At 30.7% G+C, this 25,235-nt stretch overlaps 11 protein-coding genes across 11 annotated transcripts; 8 read left to right on the plus strand and 3 right to left on the minus strand.

Annotated features, from left to right (window-relative positions):
• Positions 1-169: 169 nt before the first annotated feature.
• BN7_6585 (F-box protein) lies at positions 170-2,005 on the minus strand (the record flags this gene model as incomplete). The annotated part of the gene is made up of 1 exon (XM_011272850.1): positions 170-2,005. One exon carries the CDS (start codon positions 2,003-2,005, stop codon positions 170-172), a length of 1,836 nt encoding a protein of 611 aa, XP_011271152.1.
• Positions 2,006-2,712: 707 nt separating this feature from the next.
• Positions 2,713-3,789, minus strand: BN7_6586 (uncharacterized protein; the record flags this gene model as incomplete). Its single annotated transcript, XM_011272851.1, has 1 exon — positions 2,713-3,789. The coding sequence occupies one exon, from the start codon at positions 3,787-3,789 to the stop codon at positions 2,713-2,715; it is 1,077 nt and encodes a 358-aa protein (XP_011271153.1).
• A 451-nt stretch (positions 3,790-4,240) lies between these two features.
• EFM3 (protein-lysine N-methyltransferase) lies at positions 4,241-5,125 on the plus strand (the record flags this gene model as incomplete). Its single annotated transcript, XM_011272852.1, has 1 exon — positions 4,241-5,125. The coding sequence occupies one exon, from the start codon at positions 4,241-4,243 to the stop codon at positions 5,123-5,125; it is 885 nt and encodes a 294-aa protein (XP_011271154.1).
• A 593-nt stretch (positions 5,126-5,718) lies between these two features.
• On the plus strand, positions 5,719-7,014 carry BN7_6588 (Serine/threonine-protein kinase; the record flags this gene model as incomplete). Its single annotated transcript, XM_011272853.1, has 1 exon — positions 5,719-7,014. One exon carries the CDS (start codon positions 5,719-5,721, stop codon positions 7,012-7,014), a length of 1,296 nt encoding a protein of 431 aa, XP_011271155.1.
• Positions 7,015-7,408: 394 nt separating this feature from the next.
• BN7_6589 (uncharacterized protein) lies at positions 7,409-7,651 on the plus strand (the record flags this gene model as incomplete). The annotated part of the gene is made up of 1 exon (XM_011272854.1): positions 7,409-7,651. One exon carries the CDS (start codon positions 7,409-7,411, stop codon positions 7,649-7,651), a length of 243 nt encoding a protein of 80 aa, XP_011271156.1.
• Positions 7,652-9,879: 2,228 nt separating this feature from the next.
• On the plus strand, positions 9,880-13,626 carry BN7_6590 (FTFMHR domain-containing protein; the record flags this gene model as incomplete). The annotated part of the gene is made up of 1 exon (XM_011272855.1): positions 9,880-13,626. The coding sequence occupies one exon, from the start codon at positions 9,880-9,882 to the stop codon at positions 13,624-13,626; it is 3,747 nt and encodes a 1,248-aa protein (XP_011271157.1).
• Positions 13,627-14,263: 637 nt separating this feature from the next.
• DUS1 (tRNA dihydrouridine synthase) lies at positions 14,264-15,502 on the plus strand (the record flags this gene model as incomplete). The annotated part of the gene is made up of 1 exon (XM_011272856.1): positions 14,264-15,502. One exon carries the CDS (start codon positions 14,264-14,266, stop codon positions 15,500-15,502), a length of 1,239 nt encoding a protein of 412 aa, XP_011271158.1.
• Positions 15,503-15,725: 223 nt separating this feature from the next.
• VPS70 (putative zinc metalloprotease) lies at positions 15,726-18,080 on the plus strand (the record flags this gene model as incomplete). Its single annotated transcript, XM_011272857.1, has 1 exon — positions 15,726-18,080. One exon carries the CDS (start codon positions 15,726-15,728, stop codon positions 18,078-18,080), a length of 2,355 nt encoding a protein of 784 aa, XP_011271159.1.
• Positions 18,081-18,424: 344 nt separating this feature from the next.
• Positions 18,425-19,138, plus strand: CPR3 (peptidylprolyl isomerase CPR3; the record flags this gene model as incomplete). The annotated part of the gene is made up of 2 exons (XM_011272858.1): positions 18,425-18,531; positions 18,751-19,138. The coding sequence occupies 2 exons, from the start codon at positions 18,425-18,427 to the stop codon at positions 19,136-19,138; spliced, it is 495 nt and encodes a 164-aa protein (XP_011271160.1).
• A 342-nt stretch (positions 19,139-19,480) lies between these two features.
• Positions 19,481-20,800, plus strand: ENT3 (Ent3p; the record flags this gene model as incomplete). The annotated part of the gene is made up of 1 exon (XM_011272859.1): positions 19,481-20,800. The coding sequence occupies one exon, from the start codon at positions 19,481-19,483 to the stop codon at positions 20,798-20,800; it is 1,320 nt and encodes a 439-aa protein (XP_011271161.1).
• Positions 20,801-21,942: 1,142 nt separating this feature from the next.
• On the minus strand, positions 21,943-24,963 carry BN7_6595 (FUSC family protein; the record flags this gene model as incomplete). The annotated part of the gene is made up of 1 exon (XM_011272860.1): positions 21,943-24,963. One exon carries the CDS (start codon positions 24,961-24,963, stop codon positions 21,943-21,945), a length of 3,021 nt encoding a protein of 1,006 aa, XP_011271162.1.
• Between the last annotated feature and the right edge of the window lie 272 nt (positions 24,964-25,235).

A 25,235-nucleotide genomic window follows, 5' to 3' on the forward strand; every position in this document is an offset into this window, starting at 1 on the left:
TCATTCACGCCATTATATACAATCTTCTTCATTTCGGATTTACTCGGAGAGTAAGTACCATATGCTACGCGTTGAATGATGTCGTTGATAAATAAATAGATTTTAAATGTATAAATACAGATCATAATTTACTGTCGTTCCCAGGACTTAATTTTCGCTAAGAAGATATCTAATGAGAATTCAAGATAGCCTCAGTGAATCTATTACTCCAGATTGTTCCAGTAGACTTATGACTTGAATGTGAGACTCCATCAACTTCTAAAAATCTCAATTTTGGTGCTATATCTGGATTAATTTTGGGTATATCAAAGACAAAGAATCCTACTAATGAAAGTGAGGTCAATGACTCGATACACGTTCCGCTGAAGTTGACTCCTGTACCCTTTAAATTGAATTCATCATCGAAGTCATCAAAATCTGAAAGTGTATTTTTCTTTTCCTGAACAATTAGTGTATCAATATTGTTAAATTGACAATCCAACATACTGAAATCCTTCCTGCTTGGAATCTCAATCCTCAATCTCTCTAATTTAGGAAGACAAATATTTTCAAGAGTGATGTTATTACTTAATGAGCAAATTTCAAGTCTTCTAACGGATTTGTATTTGTTCAATAAAACATTCAAATTTGTTGCAACAGGCTTGAGCCCTGTGACTTTAAAATGGTATAGGTATGGCACTTCCAACGTCGGTAACTCAACTTCTCCATTACCCGTTAAACCTAGTGTCAACATGCTTAAACAAGGAAATTTGATGTTTGAACATAAATGTGTATCTAAACCTGAAGCAACTTCAATGTAAAGTGAATTGATTCGTTTCATATTCAACCCTCCCAAGATATGACGCGCATTACGAAATATTTCACCATTCTCACAATTTTCTAAAAATGAATAACCAATATTTGGTCCAATATTCAAAGACCCAGTGATTCCTCTGTTATCTTCAAAATCAAAAATTTCAAGACTGAACGAATTGAGACTTGGGAAGTAATATGGGTTGTCACCTTTAATTGTCAAAGAACGAGTAGTAATGTCTAATTCTAGTAATTTTGGTGCATCAAACTCTTCAATATAAAGATCTATAGCATGAGCTTCATGGACAAGAAACGATCTTAGCACTGGTGCTTTGACGTTAGAAATCACACATGATAATGGGTCAACAAAGTTTGAATTTGCCTTTATCGTAAGTGTCCGCAATTTTGGAAATTCACAATTCAATAAAGTAGTCCTCCCATAATTTGCTGATTCACAAGTTATAGTTAACTCTTCCAAGTGTTCAGAAATAGATGAATTTAATGTAATAGGTTTCGGTATTCCACAAAGATAGATCAGATAAGGTGATGCTTGTAATTCGTCAATTTCAAATGTGGTTGGCCGTATAACTTTAACCGTATCCAATCTTGGAAACATTTTACCTTTCAATGTACAATCTGATTTATGGAGATAGACATGCTTAACATTAATGAATGGTTGTAAAGCACTTAAATTGTATCTAGTATTTGTTAATGCCCAGCTTTTAAGTTGTCCCATATTTAGATAAATTATTGGGGCTCTCTTTCCACTAGTCAAATTGTAAAGTGCAGAAACGATTCCCAGAAAATCGTCCGAACGAGAACCTTTAAACTGATAAATTGAAACCATAAACTTCAAATTCTCTAAATGTGCTTCCATCCAAGCTTGTTGAATTATTCTTACAATGACTTGGATACCACATAAACTATCTCCTTCATACTCCAAAATCACGATACCATTAAATGTTTTCAACTTAGTGTTAATTGATACCATCTCCTCAAGATAAGTATAGTAGTCAGGATCGGGCAAATCTGTTAAATTTCGACAGCTTGCAAAATCAGAGTCTTCTTCTCTATTTGAAATAACGATGTAATTATGATAAAATGTGGGTCGCCACCTCTTGAAAACTTTCATAATCTTTGATAATTCTTTAGGGTGTAGTTGGTCTAAAATGTTCTGATGTAGCTCAATGGGTAGATGTTCAATTGGGTACATCTATGTAAATTTTGATAAATTTTTTGGATATCAGTTTTATTGATATCAGTTTTTTTGATTGTAAATTGTAATTATTCTTTAATTGTCGCCACAAAAGGCTTAGTATGTCTGAAATAAACTGCTGATTTGTATCTATGTGAGTTTGAAATGTACAATGAAATTCTTTATATATGTTTGTTCAAATTCACTCTCATAAATATGCGCACTTAGAATTGAGATGTTTCAAGCTGATGTCTGAAGCTCATGTAATATTAGCTGTCCGCCCTTAGAATATGATCTCATTGAATCGAGCATGTGCGGTATATTAGCAAATAAAGTTCTCACAATATGAGCGCAGCCTGATCACATAGTGAACGTTGAACAACAGAAAAGCTCATTATGACGAGTTTCTAGATGGTTTGTAGAGATATTTAGGAATAAACAACTCAAAAAAGCATATATCCGTTCAAAGAACCGTGCTCTTAACCACTCTTAATTTAATTTACAAAGGGTAAAGAGCACATACTTTTACGATCGAAATTTATATTTTATGGTTCTACAAAAGTGATACAAGTTTCAAAATATACAGAATATGTTATCTATTTGCGAAGATGATTAATATAAACTATGAAATCTGCATCTTTGTGCAGTGAGAATATACTTGGAGCTTAATAAAACCGTGGTCCTTGAGTATATAAAGAATATTATATAAAAACGTTAATAATCTATTAATTCATGTTGTATTTTTTTAATTTTGGGAATCGTGTTGGAGTTTCTGGGTTCGTAGTTAAGGTACGTGAATGTAATGTAATTTCTTCCAAATCATTTGCTTGGAAATTGTCAAGTATAAGATCAGTTAAGGGTGAATCAAATTGAAACCATTGTAATTGTGGAGCATTAATATTAGTTAACGAAACATTATGAATTGCACGATCACCATGACCATCATTCTTATGATAAATTTCAAGGACTTTCAAATTTGGAAAATTCAAGTCTTTAAGTTCTAAAACACCTCTAACATTTTCAGGGCAACGAATACGTAAATTTTGAATTTTTGAACACATCCATGATTTTAAAGTAAATTTATTCATACCATAATTGAAACTCACAGATTCAGGAAACTTATCTTCATTTCTCATCACAAGATCATCATCAACAAGATTTAACTCCAAACACTCTAATTTTGGAAATATGTGACTTGGAAAATCATAAACAGTGTTGATATTGGCTCTTTCTAAGCTTTTGAAAGGTTCAACACAATCTGGATCCCAATCAGTATCCTCCAAATCAGCAATGTACTCAACATCTGGAACATTAAGATAAGTCACCGTTTTATCGTTTGTAAGATCTAAAAATCTATTGATTGAATTCTCAAGACATGACTCATCATAATTTATACCGTGAATTGTGATTTTGAGATTCAATTTATCATCAGAGGGAAGATTTTTATTACGTTTTTTCGAACTGATAGCATAAATAAGATGTATAAAATCTTCACAAAAATAATCTTCAGTAACATCGTGACATTCCACAATTGTTACACCTCTAGATTTACTCAATGGTACATCATTGGAATGACGAATCATTTTTGACGCATCAATAACATTTGGAACACTTCGATAACGTGGATTAGTTGGATCATTTGTAATAACCTTAAATCTATCAATGAAAAGAGGAACAATACTTGGGAAAGCTTCAACCAACCTGTAAAGGTCTTCTGGTTTTAAACAATAAAGAATCAAGGCTTGAATCTCGATAGGTAAAGCTTCTTCAAAACTTGCGGGCAAGGGATACATATCAATCATTATTTGGCGTTCTAACTTTAGCTATTTGGTGATAATATAAGAACTGAAAGGTTGATGAACAACTCAAAATATTAAAGGGTCAACGCATCATTTTATAGTACCAGATTATTTACCTCATCAACTAACTCTTAATCCATCCTCAATTGTTTTCTGTCCAAAATCAATGCGCTCTTAATGTTGGTATCAATGTTCTCTTTCAAAAAACTCATTTTCCATGTAGTTCAAATCCAAAGATTAGTGTGGGACCATACTTTGAATGAAGCTAAAGCCTGACTGACGTTATCCAGTACCAATTTGAATATTCTTCGTAGATGTTTTGAAAACTTTGACTCTAAATATGTTCATCACCAGTAATTTAATTTCGCTCTACCACCAAATGAAAATTTGAAAATTGGATCGCACTTGAAACGAAAAGTTGATCAAGCGAGAACAACTTGAAAGGACAGCATCAATGGATCGTTTAATCAATAATCTGTTCCAAAGGGTTCCTATTAATGAAGTGGTGATTCCAGAGAACATCGATTCAGATTTGTTGTTGAATAAAATCACGGAAATTTCTCAAGAAAACCCATACTATATTAAGAATTTCCTTAACAAATTATTTAAAACTGATATAGATCAAGATGAATTCTATGAATTGTTTGCTGAGTTGATACATGCCAAACCAATGGATGTAACACATCCTGATATCATTACCTATAAAGTTGGAGATACCAAAATCAAGATCAAAGAAACACCAAGAGTCATCAGTGGAGGTGGTACAACAGGATTAAGAACTTGGGAAGCTGCTTTATATTTATCAAATAATTTTTTGTCTCAAAATTATAAGAATATATTATCTGGGAAATCAATTTTAGAATTAGGTACAGGGACTGGACTAGTAAGTTTATATACCATCTTATCTGAAAATTTTCAAGTGAAAGATTTGGTAATTACAGATGGTGATAGTACATTAATTGAATCATTAGGTTATAATTTCCAATTGAATAATCTAGATCTAAGCAAAACTAAGTGTCAATCTTTATGGTGGGGCATAGATCATATTCCAGAGGGGATAGATACAATATTAGCAGCTGATGTTACATATGATTCATCAGTGATTCCAAGTTTGGTTGATTGTATAAGGACAGGTCTTGAGCAAGGTGTTAAAGATGCTTTTATAGCAGCAACAATTAGAAATGAAGAAACCATTGTTGTTTTTGAAAAAGAATTGACTAATGTCGGATTGAAATGGGAAATTGTTGATAAATGTACTAAACCTGGTGAGTTGGAAAATAGTTCGGTCTGGTATGCTAAAACTACACCAGAAATTCGTATATATAAGATTAATAAATGATGATGATGACCACAAAACACAAGTTGAATTATTGTAGATACGTGTGGAAATGTATATTAAATTTGGTTAAAAAAAATTATACTTCATCTCAAGCATGTACAAAATGTTGTTATATGGTATATAAATCAGCCACATTCAACTTTGATAGCTTTGCTGATATGAAGCATTGGAAGTAGTTTGGTAATTTGATCTTCATGATATTTCATTATAAACAACCATATAATTTGTGAGACCATAAGCCATTGAGAAGGAGGTATTGTAAAACCATACAATATAACACACAGAAGAACGCCATATGGCATGAGACGCTGCCAGCAATAACATCGCTATGAGTAAAATCCTAAAAAACATGACAGTAACTAAACTGACGAATCTAATTTATTGTTCAGTTTGTCTATTAAAATTTATAGGCTGCTTTTTTCAAAAAAACGATTCGCGAATTTGTATCTTGAAATCAAAATAAACGAAAAGTAAACATACAAAAAAACAAACACAAATTAGATTTCATATAGAAACATATCCATAGAAATTAAGTCAATTAGCTGCTTAGGTTACTTTTCGGTCTAGTTACTTTACCAACATTACACATCATCATGAGTCTGACGGAAAACAGAAACAAGGAAAACATCCCAATCACAATTTCACCACAAAAGACTAAATCTATCGCACCTGATCAGATCAATCAACAACAACAAAACCAAATCATATCACAATTAGAATCAGATGTTAAAAGATTGGAAAAATTGTATAAAGATGAAGTATTGAAATCACAGTCAACATTAAATGAACAAGAAAAACTGGAATTGGATTTATTAAAGAAGGAAAAACAAATTCTTAGTCAACAACAATCATTACAAAAATTACAAGATTTAAATAAAAGTTTAAGTAAAAAATTAAGTGGTGAAGTTAGTTATTATGAAAATATTATTAATAATTATAAAATAAATGAAAAGCAATATGATGAAAAAATTCTTAAATTGAGAAATGGTCATTTAAAATTTGAACATATGTTAAAACAAAAAAATGATGAATTATTAGAAATTAATCAAGAATTAGAAGTTACCAAGAATGATTTGGATTTAAAATCTATGGAATTTTCACAATTACAACATAAGTTAAATACGACATTCAAAAAATTAGATGATTTAGAAGCTTCAATACCTGAACCAAGAGGTGAACCAATTCATACATTTACAAATCTTGATGATGATAGTGATGAAGAAGAAGGCGCTTCATCATCTGATGATGAATTAAACAGTTTAATAATTAATGAGGAAGACGATGATGAAGATGAATTTAATGATACTAATAATGACAATGAAACAAGTAATGAACAATATGATATAACTGATAATTCATCAATGAATCTGACAAATGAAATTAATGATCAAATTAATGAAAAATCTAAAGTTATTAAGAAATATCAATTTGAAATTAAATCATTAAAGAATGAAAAAATTCAATTATATACTTATATTAATAAATTATTGAAAAATAAACCACATGAAGATCAAAATTCAATATTAAAGGAGAAATTAGTTAAAAGAAAAATCTTAAGAACAATTTCCATCAATCAAGTTTTGAATAACCAAAAGGTAACAAATTCACCAAGACCTAAATCTAAAGGTAAAAGAGTTATTTCTAATTATGTTAATTTCAAAAACTATGGTAATATTAGCAAGAGATCATTACAATTTGAAAAACAAGTTCAAAATAGTGATAATGAAGATGATAATACAAGTGAAGTTGATGAAGATGAACTGAGAATATTAGGGAATCAAAACTTGGGACATACATTCTTTCTGAAGTCTAAATATTTAATGACACCTTTAGATTTCTTGATCTCTAAAACCAACGGAAATAATGAGTTAGATTTAGATATTGATTGAATTACTTAAATAAATAAATAAACGAATATGTATTTTTTTTTCTTTATATCCGGTGCCTACATTTCCTAAACATTAAATCCGAGATTTAGTCTTACAAAGAAAAAAATGAACTGACTTTTTTTTTCTAAAATGCGCGTGTAAAAGGCCACTAAGAAAATTTATCGATTTGAAATAAAACGTACGATAAAATCGTAAACTGTTTAAACATCTGATGATTGATCTTGGATTTTACTGCACCGAAATCATGTCTTACATATTTTTGAATTCGAAAGGGGAATGATATAAAGGTATATATACCTTTAATTCTGTCACTTGAGTTTATATATCACCCCAAAGTGATTAAAAGACGTTGTTATCAAATACCCTTTATATCCATACACATACAACATACAACATGGCATTAAGAAACTATATGTATTATAAACATGAAGATGAATTAAAAGATAAGATAGCACATGGGTTAACTTCATCAACTTTAACAAATTCAACACCAAGAATTATTGATTCTTCAATAAATATAATTAATAAAGCTAAAAAATTAACACCTACACAAATTAAAAAATTGGAAAGATTAAAATTAGAAGAAGAATATAGAAGAAATGATGATGATGATAAAGAGAATCAAGAGCATAAATGATGGTGTTTTTGTTTTTAAATGGGTTATAAATGGGTGATTAATGGCATGTGAATAAAAATAAAATTGTTGTTTGAAGAGTTCAACTATAATGAACAAACCTTTAAGTAAACAACTGATAATAAACTTGTTAAGCGGTGGTAAAGCTACATCAAATGATATTGAACCGTTATGATACTTAAACTGTTGGTAACATGATACTCAAACTGGTAAAATATTAAGTTACTTAATGATTGAAATTGTTAAATAAGGATTGAACAGTTGGTATATAAAGATGCATGATAAACTATAAAAAAACAATACAAAAGTCCTGAAGAAAGGTAACAAATAATGAGCTATATATGATTTGCATATTAATTAATGAATAATGAATGATTGTTATTGTTATTGTAGCATAATGATGTATTTATATGCTAATGTATGAGCCGCTCTATTTCAAGTTTGAGGTTAGAGGTCAAGACTCAACATACATGTATGTTCAATCTATCACTGAGTATTTTATATAGGTTAGATTGTGTGATCACCGTACAGATTATTCTACAATATAATTCATAACTTCATATCAAATGAATTAAACTATAAAAAACTATACATAAAACAAAAGAATATCTGCATCATCTGACACCCATTCATCATTAATTTATTCAAAACGAATAAATCGATCCGAACGGGTTCTTATTGAGACAATTTTATTCTCTCCATCAATGATCACGAATTGAATTAAAACCTTTAAAATTTAACCACGTACTGTCTATTATGATGGATTGGTACTTTAGGACAAAGTAAAGAAAAGGAAAAAAAGGTTGTAAAGATGTATAAAAATTAGAGTGATTAAAATTTTTATTTATGTTGATTTTGAGATGGTGTTTGGGTGTTGATGATAGTATTTTTTTGTTTAGGGCATATGATATTTGGAAGTCCTTGTAAGTGCATAAAAAATGAATAATACGAGGGCAGCCAAGTCACGTTTTAAGTCACGTGTATATAAATTTAAAGTCGTAATTGATTTTCCCAGTTTAAAGTTCAGGAAAGCTTGTCTTTATCAAGAAATTTTAAAAAGTATTCAAATGACCAAAAATTTGATCTTCAAATGAGAATTAAATCAAGTTTTACCAGCGTATGAACTTCAAGTAAAGACATTACGTATTCCTTTTAACCTAAACAATGAGTTTGTATTAGTAGGCCTCCGGTACGCATGACATTGTTCAATGTTGTCCATCAATAGGTACTCCAGACTCGGTTTACTTGTTGTAGAATCTAAGGGTATACAATGTAACCAATAGGAGCCAATTCTTTTAGATTAGCGGATTCGGGAAAGTCAAGTCATCAATTTAAGCAATGACCTGAAAACCTGGAGAAAGCAGAAACGTAGCAACAATTGAATAGACAAAGTGATGAAACACAGATTAAGCATATGAGCAGGGACCTGTGTATTATAACCAGTATTACTATTGTTAAAGCTTTTGATGTTGTTGACTTTATTTATTGTTAATCGAAGGTCTTGAAACTTTAAACATGGAGGGGCATACTCCATCAACAAAATAGCCTATCACCACCAATTATCGTATTCCATTTAACCAGAACAAGTAAACCCTAGAGAACTGTCAACCTTGGACCATTACTAGGAACAACTACGTAGTACGTACGCTTATAAGGTATCGGCTCTCTATGATCCCTTGTAATTGATCACTTCCTGCGTAGCACTCCGTGTAAAATGAAAGGCTGACGGCTGGCTGCCACTGGCCGTGTAAACCCATTGATGTCTGTCTGGGGTTGATTGTCGTTCTGTCTAGCTCTGCCTAAGTCCTCCCAGCTCTACCTACGTGCTTGCCCAGTGCTCTGCCCACGGTGTAATTTTTTTTTAATTACTTTCTGCTCCGGAAAAGAAAAAAAAAATTTAACTTTTTTTAAAAACAATTAGTAAAAAAGAATGCAATTCTAATACAGAAATTTTAAAACATCGTTATCTCTTTGGTTTTAAAGTCCTTCTTTTCGTGCTATTCACCTTATACTGTTCCAAAAATTCATCAAAAGTGCTGCTCTTCAATACTATCATCATCTGTCTAGTCGTACGCTGCTCATCAACAAGTTATTGGATTCTAACTTAAGTATTAAGCTATAAGGTTATATACACCTAAAACAAACACCAAATTATCCCAAAGGAAAGAAAGACTCTTACAAGAGTTTTCAATATAAAATCATTGCTTTAAACTAGAGACTACAATACCCACATGTTAGGTATGCCTACACCAACATCTTCAGCATCAAGTATCTCCCCAAATGATCAAAATTTGAGTTCCGCTTCCCAATCACCAATATTCAATACTAATCAACAACAACAAATTAAAAAATCTTCAAAACAATATCAACAATCTGTCCATGGATTTGAACCTATTCCTAAGAAATCAGCAATCATCAAAACTGATAAACCTAGACCACATATTTGTACAACTTGTACAAGAGCTTTTGCCCGTTTAGAACATTTGAAAAGACATGAACGTTCTCATACAAATGAAAAACCTTTCCAATGTGCTGCATGTGGTCGTTGCTTTGCAAGAAGAGATTTAGTTTTAAGACATCAACAAAAATTACATACTTCATTAAATACAAATGATACAAATGCAAAAGATTTTAAAAAAGGTGAAAATGAAAATATCATTACAAATTATGGTAATAAAGAAGTTAGTTTACCAACAAAATCTGGTATAATCATACCTGAAGATCCTGTTCCTGCTAGAACTAGAAGAAATTCCACTCAATCAAGACGAAGATCATCAACAACAACTCAATCAATCACTTCTGAGACTCAACAACCTCCATCTTTGAAAACTTTTAGTTTTAATCATGGTAAAAGTTCAATAGATTCAAATTTTGATGAACATTCAACATTATTTAAACATGCTGAAAATTTGAAACATCAACAAAATCATAATGAAAATCATCATCATCAACAACCTCCTCAAAAAAGACATCGTCATAATTCTTTTAGTGCATCAAGTGCAATGTCATATACAAAATTTGATCAACAAGAATCATTCCATAATGAACATGAATTACCTGAAGCTCCTCATCAAGTTGGTTTTGCTACACCTCAATTAACAGCTCAAGAATTGACAAATAAGGCATTGATGTCTGGATTTGATTTAGGTGCATTAGGATTACAACATGATATTGATGATTTAGATTTAAATTTAGGTTCAAATGGTGAACATTTAGATTCAAGATCATCAAATCCACAAAGTAATGTTCAAAGTTCACATGGTGGTATTGGTTCTAATGGTTCTAATGTTCAACCAAATGATTATTTCCAAAATGGTCATGGGAATGGTCCAAATCAAGGTAATCATTCAAATGGTTTCAATTCAAGAGTTAGTACACCTTATCAATTTGGTTTCACCCCTGGTGGGAATTTAATAGATATGCCAATCTTGAATGAATATTTACATCTTGGTGGTGCTGGTGGTGGTGCTGGATTTATACCAAAATCAAATCATCATACTCCAAATTCACATCATGGTCATCATCATAATTCAGGAAATCATCATCATCATCATCAAAGTCATAATTTAAACTTGTTTAATAATTCAATAGCACCATCTCCTTCACAAAATAATGAAATTGGTACTGATCAAAATGATGCAGGTTCATCAATTAATCAACGATTAAATGTTTTATCAAATACAAATACTTCAAATTCTATACATGAAGATTCAAGTAATCCAGATGATTGGTTAGGAGAATTTATAAATACACCATTTGAACAAAATTTTATATCAAATTCTAAAAATTTTAATTCAATTGGATTTATACCAAGTGTTAGTCCTTCAGGTTCTGCAAATTCTCAAAATTCTGGGAATAATCAACAAATTGGAACTAATCAAATTAATGGTCCAAGTCCTATTAATGGAATGAGTCCACAATATCAAGGTTCTCAACAAGGTCAACAAATTCATCAACAATCACAACAACATACACCAAATTCATCAATTAATATTCCAGTTCAATCACAACCACAACAAAACCCACAACCACAACAACCATTATCAAATTCTACAAATAATGATATTCCATCATTATTTAGATCAAGACAAATTGATTTATTCAAGAAGGAAATTGAAAATAATCAAGATATTAAAAATACACAAGTTCAATTATTTACAATGGAATTACGTCAAACTATAATGAATTTAAATAATTTACAAGATTCTCAATTCCCTTCATTAGATGAATTAAATCAATATACTACATTATACAAGAATGAATTTAATAAATATTTTCCATTTATTCATTTACAAACTTTGAAAAGTTCAATTGAAAATTATCCATTATTATTATCAATTGCTTCAATTGGTGCACTTTATGGGTTCCATTCAACTCATGCAATGTTATTATTTAATATATCAAGATTTAGAATTCATGAATTCTTAGAACATGAAAAATCATTTAAAAATAATAAAAATATACCAATTTGGATTTATCAAAGTATGGTTCTTTCAATATTTATTGGGATTTTCAATAATGATTTATCTATTACTAAAACAATGACAATTATGTTGAATTCATTAATTGAATTGATTAAATTAACTTCATTAAATTTACCATTGGAAAATTTCATAACACCACCTCCAATTATTGATAATTTACAAAATTCTTCAAATGTTATTTTAGAACAAAATTTTAATTATTTTATATTGGCACAAACAAGAATTAGAACTTGTCATACTGCATTATTAATTTCAAATTTATTTACCTCATTAATTGGTTTAGATTGTTCATTACATTCAATGGATTTAAAATGTGGTATTCATTGTAAATTAGAATCATTATGGGAATGTTCAAATTATCAAGAATGGGTTGAAATTTTAAATAAAGAACATTATGTTATTGATTCTAAATTTTCTTTAATTGAATTATCAAATGGTAATGATTCTTATAATAATTGTTTGGCTTATTTAAGTATGAATAATTTTATTTTAATTGAAGATGATCATTTAAATAAAAAATTTCAAATGAAAACTTTATTATCTTTATTAATGTCAATTCATGAAAAAATTTATAGTGAAAGAACAAATTTAAAAAATGAATCAACTGATGCTTGTAATGGTGTTATAAAAGCAACAAAATGGAGAATGAATTCAAGACCTGTATTGGAAACTTTAATTAAAAGTTGGGAATCATTATATATTAAAAGTGGTGGTGTTTTATATTTACAAGATTCAAATTTATCAGTAATTTATAATAAAGATCCAATAATGAGATTAATTTTACCACTTTTATCATTTGCTAAAATTAGAAAATGTATTCATTTAACTCCAATTATTGAAAAAATTTGGAAAAAAGATTGGGAAGGTATGAATGAATCATTAAAAGAATTAAATGATGATCCTGAAGCTTTAAAAGATGCAACAAATTATGCATTAGATATTGTCAATTTATGGATTGATTATGTTTCAATTGTTAAAGATGCAGAAAAGACATCTATAAGAACTCCAATTTTTTTCATTACTTGTATTTTCACATCATTATTAATCATTGCAGAATTTTTATTAAGTATTGAAAAATGGGCACAAAATTATAGTCCACAAGGAAATCCAATTTATTTAAATGCAATTGAACGTACATTATGGTTAAGATCAGAATTAATTTTCAAAAAAATTGAAAATAATTTAATCTTTAATGACAATAATAAAACTTATGCAGAATTCTTAAGATTAGAAGCAAAAGGTGCATTAGATGTTCAATCTTTAGATGATGAATTAGCTAAAAAAGCCATGAATCCATCAACTGATATTAATGAAACAATTAATGTCATTACTAATGCAAGATTATCTTCAAGAGGTTTATATATGGGTGTTAGAATCTTAGCAGATGCACCAATTTGGCCAATTGCTTTATTATTTGCACAAGCTTTAAAATCAAGAGCCATTCATATTTCCAAATCACAACCTTCATCACCTGCCAATAATGCCAAAGGTTAGAATTATATGATGTATTTTATTATTTGTGGTTTTCAAGTCTGTTGCAATAAGATTTTTCAATTCTTTGGTGTTTTGAGATTTTAATCTGTTTCTTTTTGGTTTTCATCTTTTTTTTATTCGTTATTATTATGATAATACTATACATTTTTATAATATTTGATTTTCAAGAGCTCTTTATGATTTTGATTATGATCTATACGAATTTACATTGTTTGCAATTACATTTTTGATTTACATTTGTTTATACATACATTTAATTTGATTTTATGATAGTTGGCTTATAAAGATACACAACATGGCCAAACAAAAAGAATAGCACTATGTTTATATTATTATATATTATTTATACAATTTAGAGGTTTCGGTTAGTAATCTATTATATGAGTTTCCCATCCATTGTAGCTAAGTTTATGTTTTAAACTTCCTGAAGCTCATCGTCTTTGTTTCCCGAACCGGGCGATAAAAAAAAATTATACCGATTTGTCAAAAGAAATACAAACAAAAGTCAAAATTCGATATAATTATAATCAAAAAATCTCGATCTAGAATAAACTTGTTCAAGGTGTCGTTTATTAACACTGTATATTCAAGAGCAGCAAACTTGTTTGTCAAGCCACAGATATCAACTACATCGGTCATGACCAAGTTACAAGGAAGAGAACTTTTTAATGCCATTGGTCAGCCAAAGAGAATTGTTGCACCAATGGTTGATCAATCAGAATTAGCATGGAGAATTCTTTCAAGAAGATATGGTGCTACTTTATGTTATACACCAATGTTTCATGCTAAATTGTTTGCCACTAGTGAAAAATATAGAAGAGATATGTGGTCTGAATGGGATGGTGATGAATCAAAAGATAGACCTTTAGTTGTACAATTTTGTGCAAATGATCCGGATTATTTATTACAAGCTGCAAAACATGTTGTTGGTAAATGTGATGCTGTTGATTTAAACTTGGGTTGTCCACAAGGTATTGCTAAAAAGGGGAACTATGGTGCCTTTTTAATGGATCATTGGGATTTGGTTCATAAATTAATTAATAAATTACATACTGAATTAGATATTCCAGTTACTGCTAAAATAAGAGTTTTCGAAGAGAAGGAAAAAACTTTGGAGTATGCTAAAATGGTTCTAGATGCAGGTGCACAATTCTTAACAGTTCATGGGCGTTTAAGAGAACAAAAGGGTCAAAAAACTGGTTTAGCTGATTGGGAAATAATAAAATACTTGAGAGATAATTTACCAAAAGATACAGTTTTTTTTGCAAATGGTAATATCTTATATCCTGAAGATATCACAAGATGTTTAAATCAAATTGGATGTGATGCAGTCATGAGTGCAGAAGGTAATTTATATAACCCAGGTGTTTTCGTTGAAGAAGATAATATTGATAAACAATTTCCAAGAGTTGATAAACTTGTACGAGAATATTATGAAATTGTTAAAAATTGCCCAGGTAATGCATCAAAAATTGCAATGAAATCACATTTTTTCAAAATTTTAAGACCTTTCTTACCAATTCATACAGATGTAAGAGAATTAATTGCTAAATCTTCACCAAAACATAATTTTGATGATGTTGAAGAAATTGTCATTCAAGTGGAAAAAATTGTTAAAGAAATTAGCGAAAAGCCAGATTTTGCAGAATTAGATAAAATCACTACAGGTCCAGTAGAATTATGGGGTGGTGCTTACAAACAAATTCCATATTGGCGTGCACAACCATATTTTAGACCAGTTAATGGTGTAACTGGTGATAAAAGAATAACAGAATCATTGAAAAAACAAGATGAAACCACTGAAGAAATCGATCAACAAAAGAGAAAAGCTGAAGATGAGCTAGAAAATAACGATGTAAAGAAACCAACTAATTAGAAATATTGTAAATAAATGCTAGAGATAAAGTAGAATTTGCAGAATAAACAGTAGTAAATTGTCGATATACATAATCACGAATCGATGCGCGCCACATTGATCATTTCCAGATAAACCGAATTTGAACTTGATATTTAAACGAATAAACATCACCAAAATCTTTCCAATATCAACAACTTTAAAACTCACAAAGAGGGTCAAATGTTCACAAAGAATTTCAATAATGAGTGATGACTTACAACCGTTGCTTCCTAGCAACAATTCAAGTCCAAACCGTCCAAATCGTCGTGGAGAATATAATAGAGCTAGAAGCGCTAGTGCAGTGAGCGCCATCAGTACATCAATAGAATCAGTTAAAGAATTCATTAAGGATAACTGGCCATCGTTAACTACACAGAAATTTGTTGCTGGCTTAGTATGGGCTATTTTAGCTGTTGTGATATTCAATTTGATCTTTCTCCCCAGAACTTCACTGGGTCGTGATTATAGAAGAATACACTTTTCCAAACTATCAAAAGTGGAAACTCAAAGACTATTTTTAAAATCATTAGCTGATCAAAATAATGCTGGTGAATATCTTTATAACTATACACATTCACCACATCTTACTGGAGAAGGAGATGATCTTACACAATTTACTTTTGATAAGTTTAAAGAATTTGGTTTTAAACCATATAAAGAAAAATATCAAGTCTGGTATAATAAACATATCGCTAATGGAATAAAACTACTAAACCCAGATGATGATATTATTTATGAACCAACATTACAAGAAGATGAGTTCCCAGAGGATAAAGCTGCTAATAATTCAAATGTAATTCCAGCATTCCATGCATATTCTGCTAACGGTAATGTTACAGCTAAATTTATCTATGCAAATTATGGTTCTTTAGAAGATTATAATCAACTAAAGAAGGCTGGCGTTGATACTAAAGACAAGATCCATATTATCCGTTACAATAAGCTATTCAGAGGTTTAAAAGTTAAACATGCTGAGAAGGCCGGTGCTATAGGTGTGTTGATTTATACTGATCCATATGATGATGGTGAAGTAACTGTTAAAAATGGATATGAAGCTTATCCTAAAGGACGAGCAAGAAACCCATCAAGTATACAAAGAGGTTCCGTGGGGTATTTTACAGATCAACCTGGTGATCCAACAACACCAGGATATGCAAGTTTTAAACTAGGTAAAAGAGAAGATCCTAGTCCTTATATACCAGGTATTCCTTCTGTTCCGATAAGTTATAAAGAGGTGATTCCAATATTACAGACACTTGATGGATTGGGCTCTAAATTTGGGTGGAGAGGTGATGTTGATGATTATGATTATTCAACTGGTCCATCAGAATTCACGATCAATCTTTATAATGAACAAGATTACCAAATTAGACCAATTACAAATGTATTATATGTCATCCCAGGTTTATTAAATGAAAAAGTATTCATTGGGAATCATAGAGATTCATGGACAACAAGTGGAGCTGGTGATCCTGGTAGTGGTAGTGCAATTCTTTTGGAAATCACAAGGGCATTTGGTGAATTGATTAAGAAAGGATGGAAGCCACTTAGAACAATAGTAGTCGCGTCATGGGATGGTGAAGAATTTGGTATGTTGGGATCAACTGAATATGGTGAATATCATAAAAGAGATTTATCTAATAATGTTATTTCATATTTGAATTTAGATATGGGTGTTATTGGTAATAAATTACAAGTTGATTCAAATCCATTATTGGATCATTTTTTAATTGAATCTAGTAAATATATTCCATTTGACAATGCTTCTGACTTTACTCTACATGATTATTGGAAAGAGCAAAGTAACAATTCTATTGATATTTTAGGTGCTGGTTCTGATTTTACAGTTTTCCAACATCATTTGGGTATACCAAGTTGTATGGTTTATTTCAATAATAACGGATCACAATCTCCTCTGAATACTCATTCAAACTATGACTCTTATCATTGGATTAAAAATTTTGTTGATCCTGAGTTTAAATTACACAACACCTTAGCAAAATATTTTGGATTTTTAGCATTATCAATAAGTGAAAATGAAGTTTTTGAATATAAGATTGCACATTATTCATTACAAATCTCAAAATTTTTTAACCAAATAAAGTCCAAGATCCCACAAGATTGGTTGAATAAACAAGCAGATAAACATCATAGACTTTATGAATTGATTGAACAACTAGAAAGCATTCTTGGGGAATTTTATTTAGCTGCCAAAGAATTTGATAAAACAGAAGTTGAATTACAAAAACAAATTTCAATTGATTATCCATGGTTTAAAATTTATAAAAAGATTCAACTTGCAATAAACATCAAATTGCTAGGTAATAGAGCTAAGCAAATCGATAGAACATTTTTGCACAAAGATGGTTTAAAGAATAGACCTTGGATGAAACATATTATATTAGCACCTGATCGTGATAATGGTTACCAAGGTGATGTTTTACCAGGATTACATGAAGCGTTGAAAGATGGTGACTTTTTAGAATTTGTTAAGTGGATTAAAATTGTGAAAGATAAGTTGAAAATAGCATCTTATAAAGCTAATATTAGTCACTGAGAGAGCTACTGTTGGATAGATTGAACTTTAAGCTTTAAGCTAGTTCAATAATATAATATAAGTACTTGATTTGCTAAATTCGTAATTAAATTATCTACTGGTATTTTGGAGGCTGTATTAAGCCTAAAGTTATTGTAAGTGAGACTATCAATACATTGATTAAGAGTCAATTTTATAACAAGTTGATTTTAAATTTTACATATATATCTGCCAAAACGACCTGCATTTGTTGTGTGTACCAATCTCCTTGTAAAATCCCAATGACTTTGAAAAACCTTTTTGATGAACTTTGATAGTTCACAACCTCTTTTTATTGATTCAATTAAATACAAACTTCATTGAAAATGTTATCAAGAACTTTCTTAAAAGCCCCACAAGGTGTCCGTTTATTCTCATCCTCTGCTGCTGCTTACGGATCAAAAGTTTTCTTCACCCCAGCAATTGATGGTGAGTATTAATCATCCTCGGGGGTTTCAAATTGATTTGTTGCCCCAGATCTTAAATTTTTGCTTCTTTATTATTAACAACTTTGGAATAGGTAGAAAATTAGACAGAATTGAATTTGAATTATACGATGATGTAAGTTGCTTATTGGAAATTAATCAAAGTGAAGTTTGTTCCCCAGACTAACAAATATATAGGTTGTTCCAAAAACTGCTGAAAATTTCAGAGCTTTAGCTACTGGTGAAAAAGGTTATGGTTTTGAAGGTTCAATTTTCCACAGAGTCATTCCACAATTCATGTTACAAGGTGGTGATATTACTCATGGTAACGGTATGGGTGGTAAATCTATCTATGGTGCTAAATTCCCAGATGAAAACTTTGTCAAGAAACACACCAAACCAGGTCTTTTATCAATGGCCAATGCTGGTCCAAACACCAACGGTTCCCAATTTTTCATCACCACTGTCCCATGCCCATGGTTAGATGGTAGACATGTTGTCTTTGGTGAAGTTACCAAAGGTTACGATTCCGTTAAAACCATTGAAGCTTACGGTTCTCAAAGTGGTAGAACCAGAGGTAAAATCACCATTGAAGAATCCGGTGAAATCAACTAAACTCAACATTCTCCATGATTTGTAAATAAAAACTATACCAGATTAAATAAATATGATATCAATATGATATAACTGAGAATTTCCTCTTTGTAATGTACTTTATCGGCTTCAAATTGCGCTTAATGCACCCGCGAACCCGTTCTACACGATTCTTCGAGAAAAAAGGAAAAAACCTGGCTTCTCCTGAAAAAGCTCAAAATCAACCTCGTGAGAAATCAAAGACAACACATTTCGAAAAGAGTTGATTTACGCTTTGGAATTTTCATCAACAGAATTCATTTCAAATAGAACAAGGTTTAAAGAACATTGAAACAAGCCACCGACATTGAATAGACTACAACAATGGATGATATAAAGAAGAATTTGAACAACATCTCCCTTTATGATGTTAAGGCATATGTGCGCAAAGCTCAGAATGTGGTGTACAACTACACGGATATGGAAGCAAAAGTTAGAGAAGCTACAAATAACGAACCATGGGGTGCTTCAAGTACATTGATGCAAAAAATTGCTGCTGGTACTTACAACTATAGAGAAAGAGAAGAAATCATTGGTATGATATTTAGAAGATTTACAGAAAAAGCCTCAAATGAATGGCGTCAAATCTATAAAGCTTTACAACTATTAGATTATTTACTCAAAAATGGTTCTGAAAGATTTGTTGATGATGCAAGAGCAAATTTAAGTCTTATCACAATGCTGAGATCTTTCCATTATATTGATTCTCAAGGTAGAGATCAAGGTATTAATGTTCGTACCAAGGCTAAAACTTTAGTTGAAATATTAAATAATGATTCTCAATTAAGATCTGAAAGAAAGAAAAGTAGAGAAAACTCCAAGAAATTTTTAGGTGTTGCCGGTGGTGGTGCTTCAACCATTCCAGGTGCTAGTGCAGATGAATTTGGTACTTATGAAGGTAGAATTTTCGGTGATGGTGGTGTTTATGGTGAACGTTATGAAGAAACAAGAGCTGCATCAAGATCAAATAATGATTTTGAAGAATATGATGAAAATATTATTCCAAAAGCTTCAAATGTTAAAAGAAATTCTTCAAGAAATTATGGTGCTCGTGCTGCTGCTCGTAAAGCAAGTTTGAATAAACCAGTTCCAAAACCTGCACCAAAGAAAGAAGTTGATTTATTTTCATTTGATGATGAACCAACACCTTCAAGCTCTCAACAAACAAATGGTAACACTTCAACTGCTGCTTCTTCAGCACCTGCCAATGATGATGATGACGATGATTTTGGTGATTTCCAAGGTTCTACAGTCCAACAATCTACACAACAACAACAGCCATCTTTAACAAACAATTTAGCAAATCTATATCAAAGTCAACCACAACCTGCAGCTGCTCCAATTAATGATGGATTTGGAGATTTCGCATCATTTACATCAAATACACAAGCTCAACAACCTCAACAAGCAAACTATAACACTTCAATTTCAACTGGTCCAGCTCAAGCACCAAAGAACGATGCATTTAGTTCATTATTCCAAGCTGCTTCTTCAACTGCACACACAGGAAAACCTTCAACTCCTTCATTAAGTGCTAAACCATCATACAGTGCACAACAATCTCAGCCTCAACAAACTCAATCACAACCAACTGTCCCACCAAAACAATCAAACGGTGATGAATTAAACCTTTTGGATTTATGAATTAATATACTAATTTTGTCAATTTTATCGATAAATCAAATTATAAATTAAAATAAGAATCACATTATATATCAAAAAAAAGAAGAAATCAAATATATTTTAAGAAAAAAGTTCATGTGTAATATGTTCAATTTAAATAATCATTAATCGTGTGTTTTTTTTTTTTACAATCATTCACCACTTACTTTCCACAAACATTCAAATCAAAATAAAACTGGTTCATTGAAATATTCTGTCTCTGTCTGTGCTTTTAATATTGTTTCCATAATCTCATAGTTTTGTATTGTTTGTTAATTTTATAGAATGAAATCTTTATAAGATATGTGATGTAGTTACGAAATTTGTATGATGTGGCGTTTACCACTTTTTGTTACTGATCTCCGCGAAATTCTGATATTTCTATGTTTGGCGTTTTCATTATATAGAGCAAAACTAGTTCATGTGGTGAATATTTCAAAAACATAAACAGGACCAACAAGATGACCATATACTCATTCTGGATATTTGATAGACATTGTATGTTATTTACAAGAAAAACATGGCTCAGATCATAAACTAACATTTGAAATTCAGGTAATTGTATATATGATAGAGAATGGACACAAGTTATACAACAACATACAAATGATTTCCTTCCAAGTGGATCAATAAATTCAAAAAATAGTGAAGATGCTGCAAAATTGCTATTTGGTGCTTTGTTCTCTTTGAGAAATATTGCAAGAAAATTAACAGATGGATTTGAAGAGGAAAATACACTTGATTCATATTCAACTGCCAAATATAGAGCACATTTTTATGAAAGTGCATCAGGTTTAAGATTTTGTATAATAAGTGATCCAAAAACTCAACATTTACAACATGTATTGAAAGAAATTTATGAAAATTTATATGTTGAACATGTTGTTAAGAAGTGAGTATTGAAATCTATCACGTTTTGGAAAATAATTTTACTAACAAAGACCCTTCCAAGTCCATTATCTCCAGTTGATTTTAAACCTGGTTCTAAAATAACAAATCCAAGATTCATAAGGCTTGTTGACAATTATTTATCTACGGTATAACATTACAGTATTATATATATCATATAAATAAAATTAATGCATTAATGACTAAAAATAAAGATCGTGTGTTTTTGAAAAACTTCATATTTCAAAAGTTTCCTTATCAACCAACCCGTATAAATCTCCTAATAAGTGGATAAGTTTATCCAATTCCCTTGTTATAACGTTACTATTCAAAACATATGAATATAACAGAACATAATCTTCATTTGATAATAATCTTTTATTTCTTATTTCTCCTAACTTAACCATGATTCTATCTTTTGCATGTTCAGTTGAAGCTGGTTTAGCAGGTAATGGGAAACCTAAAGTAATTGAAGAAGAAATCATATAAAAAATTAAGAAAATTCTATTTTGTAATTCTTCTCTTTCTTGTTGTGTATAACTCAAGACAATTAATTCATCTTCAGATAATTTTGTTTCAACTTGAATCATAGTATTCATATTTTGAAAAGAATCAATAATTCGTTCAGTTGATTTCATTAATTTTTTATAAACATCTAATCTGAACGTACCTTTTAATCTTGTTTCTTTTGGTGCTTGTTTCAACAATAGTTCTAATTCTCTCATCACTTGATTAATCCCACCTTGATCTGCTAGTCCAACTAAAACATCATCTTGAGCACCTAATGGATCCATATTCCATATAACCCCTAATCTCAACCATAATAAAGATAATCCTCTTTTCAATCTAGTTCTAGCAGTTATTGGTAGGAAACTAACAGTCATAATCAACGCCCAAATAACACCTGCAATGATACCGAAAAATCTATGAATAGCAATATCACGAATAACTGGATCAGTATCACCATCTTCTAAATCATCTTGTCTGGTAATATTAAAACTGTATAAAGCTGTGACATTATATGTTAACAAGATAAATCTACCATATGCATTGTTATCTTTCCAATTCAAAATTATATGGAAGCAAAATAATGACAAAATCCAGCCGGTTAAGCATAGTGCAATAACGTTACCATCAGATAAAGTCCATATCAGGTATGCACCAAATGCACCAATAAAAGTACCTAAAATTCTCCAATTGACAGTCATTGTAGTACCACCTAAAGATTTATTCATAATAATACAATATGTAACTAATGCCCATTCACCTCTCCATTCCATAAATGGTACTTTTGTTTTAGGTAAATAAGCTAATGACCCTAGGACAAAAGCACCAAGACCAACTCTGATACCAAATTGAACTTCAACTTTACGGAAAAAACTGAAAAATTTCCAAATTTTATAACTATATGTATTTCTTTGATCAGTTCTATCTGTACGTTGTTGCATTGTTACGTTCAAGTTATGTAAAGCTGCATTTAAATCTGGAACTTTCTTCATTAGTGAATTAGTACGATCTTCTTGACGTTTCCAAAATTTAAGCCAATTCCACGATCTTGGATTATCTTCTAATAATTCACTATATTCTGTTAATAATCTAACAAAATTATCTAATTCTTTTGAATATTGTGAAAGTAAGGATGCAAAATTACCACAACTAGCTGCAACTTCCTCTTCATCAATCTTTGTTTCAATAGTTGTGTGGACTTTAAAGATTTTTTGATCATAAAGTTTTGTTAAAGCACGTTCATATTTTTTTGTAAATAAATCTCTTGCTAATTCTAAACTTTTTCTATAATGATATGTTTCTTTTGTAGGATAATTTTCTTTATCTTCAAATGGCATACCATCAAGAACACCACGGATAGTATATGAGAAAGATCTTATTGAAGGTCCTAAATAGTAAATAAATAAATCAAATAATTGAGTTGGATTTATAGCTGCCATTTCATCCAATGTAGCTGTGGATTCGCTCATATGCAAATTATTCCCATCTGAATCAGAACTTATTGTCTTAACAGAACTTGCAGAAGAATTTAACTCTGACCTATCGTCTTCTAATGTTGACCATTGCATTTCAGCTGATCCTTTTAAACCACCAAGTTGACTATTTAACAATTGAGCAGATCTCACCAAATTACTAAAGAGACGATATTCTTGTTCTCTACCAGCTAAATAAAGTTCATATTTGGCTTCTTCTAATGATCCATTCAAAGTTGTTGTATTCTTCTTGATCTTGGAAGATAATGTATTAATCTCATTGGAATTCCCATCACTTCGATTAATGAAAGCAGATTCAATTCTTGATAAATATGATGACATTAATGAGCAGCTATCATTTAAATCCTTTTTCAATTTAGCAGTAGCTGAAGTTGGTATTATAATGTAACATACTAAAATTGTCAGTAACGAACCACAACAGATGATTTTAAAAGTTGTAAACAGTCTATTTAATGGCAAGTTACCACCATTTTGTGATCCTTCTTTGACAATTGCAGATACAATCGAAAGAATTGATAATGAGCATGCAGTATTGAAAGTTGGGTGATTCATTTTTTGTTTCATATAAGATACCATACCTAATGAAACAGAAGCAGATAATAAATTGATAATTGAACCAACTTCTTCCCATCCCTTATGGTGAAATTGACTTGAAATGAATGTAGTAATTAATGAGACCGAAAAACTGAAAATAATTGATGTGACAACAAATATTAAACTTTGATGCATAGAACCAAATGTTCTTGAAGGATGGAAATAAACAGCCACTGTAGCAACAACATGTTTTGAATCACTCTTACCAAGAAATTGAGAGAATCTTGTATTATAAACAGCCAGTGATGCTAGCATATATGCAATTGAACATTTTATAACAAATTTATTCTCAATTAAAAATGATTTTGTAGCATTAAACGATGACGTTACCAAGTCTAAAGCGGTTGATCTATGTCTTGGTCTATCGATTAATGGTTGGGCTTCGACATCAGGATCAAAATCATCAGTTTCTTGATCTGGTAATGTAAACCTTCTAGTTCTTTCCCCTGTTTCTGCCAATATCACCGACCCATGTCTTGTCAGCCTATGGGGTAACCCATTCAGTAGATCTGAAAATGAAACATCACCAGCACTATCCGCTGACATGAACGACCTATATTGTCGCACCTGTTTATCACCACTGAGTAATTTATCTGTCTCTTTGGGTACCTCTGGTCTCAAATTTCTATTCGAAGCTCCTCCTTGTGAGCTTGTGGGTTCCATTTTGTTAAACTTATCAATTGATCTTAATGAAACAAGGGTAATCAGTATAATCAAAACCACAATATTATAACAAAGGTACTGTCCAGCAGCACTTCAATATTTCTTTAAGCCTCTCTTCTTGAGGAAATATCCTTCTTTTCAATACCTTCTTGACTCTAGCCAACCTGCCCTTTACAAAGTTCCCAAACGAGAGAATTTGTTGATGTGTTTTCTTAAATTTAAATTTATTGTTTACTTTTCTCATCTCCACCGGTGCTGCGCTAACCGGAATT

Source organism: Wickerhamomyces ciferrii, contig 00292, assembly GCF_000313485.1.
Source record: "Wickerhamomyces ciferrii WGS project CAIF00000000 data, strain NRRL Y-1031 F-60-10, contig 00292, whole genome shotgun sequence".
NCBI lineage: Eukaryota > Fungi > Ascomycota > Saccharomycetes > Phaffomycetales > Wickerhamomycetaceae > Hansenula > Hansenula ciferrii.